We start from the raw sequence: 10,363 nt of genomic DNA, 5'->3' as shown, positions 1-10,363 counted from the left end.
TCCGTATTACCTACCTAAATACAGCTGCCTATCTATTTGCTTAATGATGTTGTTTGTTTTTTTTTTTTAATTCTCAAAACATAAGACACATCAAAAAGTTTAAGAGGAGCTATTCAGCTATGCAATATCCCAGACCATGACTGTCAGCCCTGTTAATTGCTAGCTTCTGGAAAACCGAGGTGTGACAGTCACCACTTGGCTTTGTTGTTCTGGAATACAATGCAACAGAATGCTGAACAACCACAAATGAAGATAAACTCCCTGCCACCAAGGGTTTGTCATGTTAAGCTATTACAATCCCCTACTAGACATAGTGTCATAGTTCCCTCTTCTCTGTAGTTCTGCTATCATTCCTTCTTTTCACTCTCCTATGTTCTTTAACTCTTCCTACTGAGCGTAAGTCCTACATTACTTTCGTGGACTACCGTAGCATTTACTTTGAATGAAAAATAAAGCACATTTTAGCAGCTTGTGGAAGTGATCTTCACAGCTAGGTGGCAACAAAAGAATTCCATTAGGCTTCCTTCAGTAAAAAGTGAGAAATGTAATGTTGTGAGAGCATTAAAAGCAGCTGTCTGACTCTAATGTCAGCGACAGTCTCCTTCAATTTAAATATTTGCAATAGCCATAATTAAACACTTAGTAACTGGCATCGAGTTAAAATAGAAATACATTACATAGTCTTACTGCTGTGCAGATTTTAATTCAGATTTATATCCTCCTTGGCTTTGTGCCTAGAATAAGTCTTGTGATTTAAAGACTGGTTTACACAGTATAGAAATTGTCATAGAGGGCAAATCATCTTCTAGGTGAGTAACAGAATTTTGACTTTTTCTGGAAGCAGCTCCCTAAAGAGATCAAGCAACGTTATGTTCTCCTTCCGCTGTTTAAAGACTGAAGAGATTCACATCTGTGAATAGAGGGATGGTCTGTCTGGGTCACTGAATCTAGACTCTGGCTCCTGGAAGCTATCACATCATCTAAACCTTCCAAACAGTTTTTCCCTCATCCTCTAAAACCAGTGTTAAAACTGGTGATCCTCTTACACACAGTTGCTGTCATGTAAGAAGACGTGTTAGGAACTTGGGCTGACCATGCCTTCTGAAAAGATGCATATGTAAACAAACGTTGCTTGTTTTTTGCCCTCATTTTTATTCTTTTGGAAGATGAGCATAGCAAACCATGGCATAGTATACAACAACAGAAATACAGATCTCAACACTCTTACCCAGATATTTGCCGTTCTGCTGTAGAAGCTCTGATGGTAAGGTTTCAGTTTCTTAAAAGTTTTTGATTCTAACAGAAAAAAAATGTATCATTATAGCTTAAAAATAAAATTCTATTACAAAAAAATTAACACATTTTTATTCTATTGTGCCTGTATGACCCAATTTTTTCTAATCACACTGTAAAGGTGAAATAAAGATTAAAATTCAACGTTGCAGTAAATAGGCACATTGGTAGATTTCCAGCAGGCCTGAATTTGCTCCAATGTATTTTATTTTACTTCAGAGCGCAATATACAGACTGTGGCTTTACTTCTTGCTGCCTCATAGGCAGCCATTTTCTGAGCTGTTTCTCTGGCCATGAAGCCATGTTGAAGGATCCTGAACTGTCGTTCCCGACTCTCTTCCAGTTCTTTCCAATGGTTCCATTGCAGAGAATCCTGCAGAAAAGACACACAGATGATCAGACTGCAGAGGCGATAGCGGTTCTCTTTAGAGTATACACTGAACTTCTATTTGATAATCTGGCTGGCTGGCAACACAGTTTATTTGCTAACATGACTGGGAAACTTGTCAACATCAAACTGGGCATGATGAATAGAAAGGTAACTTGAGTGGGTTGCCCAGTTTAAGATGAATTAAACACAGCTGCAACACTCCACAAAATGTTAAATCAAGATAAAACTACATCTGGATGGTTTCCTCCAATGCTGCTACCTTATGTTCTTTCTTTGCCGACAGTTTATTCTTGAAGCCATAAATGAACAGTTGCACAAATCCTATCAGACTTTACTGGTTTGCTGATTCAAAAGCTGGGTTCACAAGGGACCGTTCCCAAAAAAGCTCAGAACAAACAGAAAAATGCTGCTTTTTCATCTGATTCTTTGCTTAAAATGGTAGAAAAATACATTTTTTTCATTAATGGTAGTTTTTCTTATGGTTAGTTTTCCAAATTGCAATATAAATTTTTATTAAGACTGTAATAGTCATTTATAAACAAATGTTACCTTGACTTATATCAGCACAAACTCATTGGGCCTAAAGGGCCATCACAAATGTAACTGAAGCCCCAATCTGGACTTGGAACTTTAACACCAAGGGGTTAGTGTCACTTTTTTTTCTACTTATTGAGGAACCTAAAAGGTAGCAGTACAAACTGACTGCCAGATACCTATTGCATTATAACTAAAGGAGGAATTTTTTCCTATAGTCACACTAACACCATTTTCAGCAATATGCAGTTCAACTAGAATAAAGATGCTGCTGAACATATCTGACCAGAATTGAGCCACTTCCCTGTACCAACACTTGGATAGGGTCATGCAGAGCTGAACAGCACTGATGGAAGATACACCAAAACAGCTAAATAATTTATAGTAACCTTGAATTTTTCCATTGTCTTTTTCTTTTTTTTTTACAGATGTCTTAACATTTGAGCAGAACATAAACAAAAGCGCTGTGACGTCTTAAGAGACTTACTGTGTAAAGCTAAGCTCAAGAAAAAGACAAAATGTAACATCAAAACAACTTTCAAACCCTGGCTTTTTTGCTCATTCATATGACACCAGAGCACTCATACAGACCCGCATCAGGTAGTCAAAGTTCTAGCTATGAATTTATAATTTCTCTTTGTTTATTTAAAAAATGTCTCACATTTGTAATTATATGGCTGCTTTCCTTTGAAGTCTGCATTTATTGCTTCTACTTTACTCTGGACTCCATTCAGCAAAGCATTTAAGCATGTGTTCAAAACCTCAGTTCAGAAAGCCATCCCAATTTAGGAAATGCTTTCTTCAAATAGGTCTTCAGTGTTTTCTTTGCTAAAAGGGATAGACCTAGTTGTCTATATAAGCACCTACAATTTTTGCTTGCCTGAAATGGGGCTTCTGAAGGCAGCAAACATGGATACTCTGAAAGATTGCACTATTTTGGTTTTTAAACTATACACACTTGAAAAATACAGTTTTCCTCTTCATTGAATTCAGCTTCATCTAACTTTCTCACAAAACACGTAAAGAGTTATTATTTTAACGGATTGGGAGATTTAGTTCTAATTTTACATTGGGCTAGTATAGCTTTTAAAAAGTGATCCCATCATGACTGTTCACTGCAGTGTTCCATATGCTGTGGTACATGTACTATTACTGGTATATGAACCATTTCTAAATGTTAGGCATGCATGAGGCAATGGCAGAGGCGGCAGCAGCAGCAGGAGCAGCAGTTCCTCACCGCTTGTGTTTAGACACTTGCCAAGGAAACACAACCAGTGTGAACCAGCATAAAGCCTACAGGGCTATTGGTGCTTCCATCCGATGTTGTGGGACCGGGCTGAGGAAAGGCGAGGTAAAAACCTGATAAACTGGAACATGCCTTGGGTGAGAGAGGCGGTGAGCATCCCGGTTTGGTGTAACGGGATGTGTGTGATAGGAAGCTGAGAAAGACAAGAGTTAGGGACAGGGGGTAAGATGCTGTTTCGATGGGATGAGAGTGTGTGGTAATGAAAGTGGGAAGTGTGTCGTACAGATGAGCCCTGCTCCGTGGCAGCAGAATGTGTGACAAGAAGGTGAGGTCAAGGCCATGGTTTGGAGAAATCACGCCTATGCAGGAAGAAGGGAGTTGTTATTGCCAGTCATGTATGGCACCATCTGCCTCTGCCCCCCCTGCCAGTGTTGGCAGTTGAGCAAAGGTCTGTGAACAGCAGGTCTACTGCAGAGCTTTTCTCCTTATGTAACTCCCAGACCTTCCTTGATGCGATGCTGGTTTTCTGGGGGGTAATCTTTAAGAGTCCTGCTTGCTTTTTACGCTCCATTGTTTTTTCTACAATCTTTTTCTGCAGGTTTAAAATGCGTTCATCTTTCATAGGCCTTTGACCAGACTGGGACTTTCTTTGCTTTTCTTCTTGCCTGCAAAATCAAAAAGAAGCAATGAGAAGGTAAGATAGTATCAACCCATAGAATAAATCCATCTAAGCGTATATTAACTTGATAATAATGAATTTTCTCTTGCTTCTGGGAACCAGCTAGACTCAAAAGAGGTTTAAATCATATAGCTCGATGAATGTGGTATTCACAACTTGCTTCTTGTTGTTTACAGAACAGCATTACTAAACAGTATAGAATAATTTCTTCCCACAGGATGCCATGATGACAATATCTGAAGTATTTCAAGCCTGACACGACATTCTTTAGAAAACACGTGCAAAACCCATGATAATACTGCACCTTTTTGCTTGTGAGAACTATGGAGTTTTCCTTATATGATCATTAGTATTCATCTCGATTGCTGTATTCCTTGGCAAATGAAAGATATTCTTTTCTGTGTAATCTCAATGCCCAGATTCAGAATCTATGGGATGGTGATGTATTAATTAAGGTTAGTGGGTCTAGGTGAGCATAAATTGATAGCACCATGTGCAGCATAAAAGTAAGGCATAAGAGAGAGGTTATCAGACAGTCTTCCTTTTTTTTTTCATTCTATTGTAGCTACTTTTCTGTCTTCTGGAGTTTACATTTTATCTGGTTTTGCTTACTTTCACCCAACTGGCACAATTTACTCACAACTTCTTCAGGTAGGTTACACTACCTTGCATAGTGATTCACTTAACATCCAACTTTCTCTTTTATTCAATGTTGCCCTTGAATTTGACTCAGTATGATCAAGCTGTAGTATTAATCCTATGTCATGAGCAGCTGTGATTCTCGGGCCAAATTCAGAGCTAAAGTAAGTGTCAGATCTACCAAAGCATATACATAATCATATAATATATAACCAGGTTAGATCCGATGCCTTCTCTCAGCTGGCAAGGATAGTTTTGTAAAAGGTCCTTTTATATTGTGGTAGTGCAACATTACAATTGCTTTTGTTGGAAACCAGATTAAGACTCCAAATGACCAAGAGCAGAGTGCACTGGGGCATTGTTCAGCTGACACTGTAACTTATTCTGTCAGTGGCAGGACTAATTTCACAGGCAGGTTGCCCCTTGGAAATGTTTTACAACAGAACTCTTCCCTTACCTCTTGGGTCTTATACCACAGTGTTTTCAGTATAAGGCCCACTCTTCTCAAGGAGCCGGAGGAAGGGGAAGAAGGAAGAAGTTCCTTCTGATGTTAAAACCACCAGTTTGTCTTAAAAAGTGTCTGTATCAAGATTTGAGGGATCCAAACACTTCTTTCATCTTGGGAGAGATGACTTTTGTCTGCCTTGTTAGCTTCATCTTTGCTGACAGAAAACTCCCTGTAATAGCAGGTATTCTTCAGAGCAGCCATTCTGGACTACAGTTCCCAAAAACCTCAGGAACTGGATGAAGGGGAGATCTGACATGCTGAAATGTGACTGTGAACTCTAAATAAGCGGTACAGTTTAGCTTGGCTTCTCATTTCCAGTTCCTTTCCTGAGACACTTCCTGAACCTCTCTGCTGTTTGTGTCATGCTATCTGGTTAAGATAACACTTCCTTATCCTCTTTAATACTGTGTCATACTCTGCTACGCTGAGATTAATTTTTAACGCTATTCTGTAAATCTAAAAATTATGTACTATCATTTAATCTAATTGAGAACATGGGTTATGTCTATTTGCATTGTAACAAGGCATTGCATTCCAAGGGATATAGGAGAATATAACAATAAGGTTTTATGTAAACACTCTATGATTAAATATTGTCAGTGGGAATAAGCAACAAAACCTTTCATTACATGCAAATCCCGATTCTTGTAAATACAATTACAGGAAATACAGCAAGAGGTTTAAGATGAAGCAGCAGCAGCTGCTTCTGAATTAACATTGTAGTTGCTTATCCCCAGACTGATATTCAGTCCTCTTCTACATGAAGTCATCTGTCAGTCGTCTACACTACTCCAAAATGCTGCCAATCCCATAGATTATCAGATGCCACACCACATCGTAACAGAAACTCAAAGAGGGGAAGGAATGAAAAAAGAAATTTAAAATTCTATTTTTCTGTGATGGTCAGTTGAGAACTTTCAGGACTCAAGACAGAAAAAGCTCATACGATCTTTGTCACTCCATACCACATATTTCCTAAGAAGTAAGGTAACAGCCAGTCAGAATGGGGCAGTTGTTTTTAAAAAAAAAAATATGTAAGTACTTTTTTACTTCACGTTTTACAAACTTGTCATGGAGTTTGGCAGTCCAGCGTCTTCTTATTTACATATCCCTTGCAATTATTTAATTATCTGCCCTGCAATTTTAGCATCTGGCCAAATGGCCTCTAGGTCCAGTAGGTCATCTGGCCCATAACTGAAGAAGCAGCAATTCAGCATTAAAGGTTTTCCTGTAGGAAGTGAAAACACTTGGAACAGTTGGTTTAGGTCTTCTTAGCTGTGTTTAAAAAATGGGGAATCTGAAGATTTGCACAGAGGATCCCTCCTGAAAACCACATTTTGCTCTTCATTTACATTTTCAAACTCCACCTGTGCATCAAAAGTATAAGGAGATAGATGTATGACAGCTCTCAACTGACCCAATACTTGTAGGAAATGGAGTAAAAATGACTACTTGACCACTCTAGGCACCAAAATATCAACTTAAGCAGCTAGGACTGTATTTATAAGCTCACCTTACAAAATGGAGTCTTGTGCAATAAACACATACATTTTTAAAAGCAGAGGTAGGATTGCCTTATAGTGCAATAAACAATTTTTTTTTTTATTTCCTCATACTCTCAGTCTCAGTGACTAGGGCGGTCTGTACTTCACAATACCTTGCCTTTTTTCTGTCCTGCACTGTATAATTCTTAGTTACTGCAGTGAGGAAAATGAATGTATCTAACTGTTAACAGTTCACTGTTAAGGGAATCATTATTTTGACATTTAAGAATACTACACTATTAGATTGATTACTATTTTGTACCAATGTGAGGGATTTAAGCACTCAAAATCTGACTCCCTTCCAAAACAATTAACTTATTAAGCACCTAATTTTAGGTGTGAAAGTGATTGTTATTTATAACAGTGTTTTCCTCATTTGAAATAAAGATTATGAAGCTGTATAATCTAAGTTCATTCACAGAATCACAGAATGGTTGAGGTTGGAAGGGACCTCTGGAGGTCATCTTGTCGTCGTCCCCGCTGAAGCAGAGCCACCTAGACCCAGCTACTCAGGACCATGTCCAGACAGCTTTTGAGTATCTCCAAGGATGGAGACTCCACAACCTCCCTGGGCAACCTGTGCCAGTGCTCGGTCACCCCCACAGTAAAAAAGTATTTCCTGATGTTCAGAGGGAACCTCCTGTGTTTCTTCTTGTACCTCTTGTCCTCTTATTTGTCACCACTGAGAAGAGCCTGGCTCTGTCTTCTTTACAGCCTCTTTTCACATATTTATATTTCTGATCCATCATTGCTGATAAATTTCCTCCTTCTGTTTCAACGCTAGTGAAGAACTGATTACCAGCAGTAGGAACTGAGAAACTAAATCTTACTTCCTGATTGCCAGCACATACAGAACCCTAAGTATTTATGAAATTTGTGAAATTAATGAAATCACAAATGTTATGAAGTACCAAAGTCCCTTATATTGTTAATTATTCAGCTTTTTTCATTATTCTAGGCTATGTTTTTGAACACCTGAAGCAATAGCCACACATAGGGACAGCATGGTACATGATCCCCTGCTATATCTTTCCACCTCCCCGTGCTGTCCGCCCCTTCCCTCAGTTGTGTGCTGCATCACAGGGTTGTGCTGCCGGGGTGTCTTACAGGCTCCATTCTCCCCTCCTCAGCCAGAAGGCCTTTGACTCCCCAAGTCAGACCTGGACGCTCCAGGAACACCTGCTTTAGGGAGCTTGTTCTACTCGGAAAGGGCTGTCACAGTCATCCATCATAACCCTCCCATATGCTTGTTCTCCACTCCCTCCTCCTAACCAGCCTTCCCCCTTGTCCTCCTGCCATGGCTGCCCTCACACTATTTCCACCCCTCCCCAGTTCAGGCCAAGAGAGAAGTGTTACACTGGTATGTGGTCAGTGCCGCTTGTCAAGGAGGGGTTTCAGCACTGACAGTTGCAAGAAGAGAAAGGAGTGCTTTGCCACCTTGGCAAACACACCATCGTTTGTAATCCAGTGCTGAGACCCAAGCATGCTACACCATTACCACAATGCAAGATGGGGATGTGGTAAACTTTTGTGTTGGTGGGAGTCTGTGCATCTTGTTCCTCGTAACAATTTTCTGATTCTTCTTCCTCATATACAAGGAAGTCAAGGAGGATTAGTGTCAGTTCAGAGTGTCCCCCTGGAACAGCAGCTGCTACCTTCATCTGGATGTTGCCCTAACTTGGAGAGGGGAGGAGGCTCGGGCAGCAGGCACCATCGTGTCACTTGAAAATGAGCAGGAAAACAAACAAGGCAGGAACATGAGCAAGAACAGAAATAAGGCTGGCTTCTCTGTACCTTACATATGTGGCAGTGGCTGGCGGGGACATGGATGTGCTACTGCCATCTGTGTGAGACAAACAAAAGGATAGTGTGGTGTTCACTAGAAGGGCTGGCAGAGGAGTGAGGAATTGAGTATGTGAAGTTTTGTGAGATAACTTTCCTCTGGACAGCTTTAAACCACATGAAAGGTGAGAACATGCAGTCCCAAGACCAGACTAAATCCAACCCAAAGTAACCCCCCACCAAACCACAGATAATGTGGATGGAGGGAGCCTCAGCACCAAATGGTTTGATCTGTTTCTGGATTCTTAGTGCATTAAATTACTTGGAGTAATAGATGTAGCCTCACTGGAATGAAAGGGAATTGTGCCTGAAGTATACAGGCATATAACTTTAGTACGTTAGCATGTATTCAAACAGTCATGCATCTTTTGGTGCTCATGTTCGAAAGCTGAGAACTCAAACGTTTGTCCACGTCATATGCCAGTGCTGATTTTAAAACTGCGTGAAAGTCTGGCAATTAAAGGGACATCCTGCATATATACTGAATTGATTCTTAAGTGTTCTGCAAGCACTCACAAAGCCACTGCTGTGATGGATGTCACAGCTTGCAGTCTATTAAAGGCTGATGTCTCTGTAATTTTTCATGTTCTGTTTCCTATTTTGTTTAATATAGCTCATTATATGCTTGCTCAATGTGCCGCTTTTGTGCTGATGTATGTATGTTTGTAAATGATATTGAAAGGAACCTGCGTGGTAGGGACCCAATTAAACTCCAGCTGACACTAATGAAAGCACATTTGTTTAGCAAAGCTTAGCTGCCATACTTTAGCTGATTAGCAGTAGCCTTTAACGTAATACAATTTAAGTTACAACATGTAATTTTATATTGATGCATAAGGCTATCTTATGAAGACTATTGGTAAGATTTGCTATTCTATCCCTATAATTATGAATTAATTCTGTAAACATAAAAATTTGCTTTTTACATCTCCTGTGCAGCGTATCAATAATACAACCCAAGCAATGACTCACATTGACTTGATTGATAGATATTTCAGGATTCAGGACCTGTAAATCAGGTTTAACACACAAAGCCTATAGTTTGTTTAGAGGGAAATAAAAGCTGCAGCAAAGTGTCTAGCATTTGTAAGTAGGCCAGCATGCCGTACTTCTATATTAACAGAAATAACACCATAGATTTGCATTCTAGATGAAAATCCATTAAATACACTCCCAAAGAACATTTCAGGTATACTTTGATGATGCCTCTTTATAGTAGATGCTCCCAAGTTACATACATAGATTGCCTGGGAGCCATGAAAGGAAATGTCTTGCAACATCTATAATGAAACTTTGTATTTTCTTTATTTGGAGAGCAAACAGGGCTCCATTAAAATTGCTGTATTACTTATTATGAGTCTGACTAGAAGCTTGCAAATTAAGTGTTTAATTTCATTTGGATTCTACCATCTTTGGCATGCTGGCCTGTTCTAAAAAACATCTCAAATGTCAGGACAAAAAGTGAATCAAAGTTAGCTTCTCATTCAAGCGCAGCTTATTTCAGGATCAGAAAAGTTTTAGATTTGAATTAAGCCAAAGAGTCTATTTTAAGGAAACCCAGCACTATGCAAAATTCACAGACTGCACATCTAGCATAACAAATGATTCTTTAAGTAGTTACTAGTGAAACAGGTTTTATGTAGTACACAAGTTCTTAATGCCTAGTTTGCATCTCTAGTGGAAAACG

At 39.4% G+C, this 10,363-nt stretch overlaps 1 protein-coding gene across 1 annotated transcript in view; it reads right to left on the bottom strand.

Moving 5' to 3' along the window:
- Positions 1-1,140: 1,140 nt before the first annotated feature.
- The window catches only part of CFAP99 (cilia and flagella associated protein 99), a 64,652-nt gene continuing 55,429 nt past the window's right edge, over positions 1,141-10,363 (bottom strand). The window contains exons 15-16 of the mRNA XM_076335813.1: positions 3,967-4,129; positions 1,141-1,666 (exon numbers count right to left, since the gene is read on the bottom strand). Of these exons, the coding sequence (XP_076191928.1) occupies positions 1,499-1,666; positions 3,967-4,129 (331 nt within the window). The 3' untranslated portion in view covers positions 1,141-1,498. The remainder of the gene's footprint in view (positions 1,667-3,966; positions 4,130-10,363) is intronic.

The sequence above is a fragment of the Aptenodytes patagonicus genome, chromosome 4 (assembly GCF_965638725.1).
Source record: "Aptenodytes patagonicus chromosome 4, bAptPat1.pri.cur, whole genome shotgun sequence".
In the NCBI taxonomy this organism is placed as follows: domain Eukaryota; kingdom Metazoa; phylum Chordata; class Aves; order Sphenisciformes; family Spheniscidae; genus Aptenodytes; species Aptenodytes patagonicus.
This window is presented reverse-complemented; position numbering and strand designations above follow the sequence as displayed.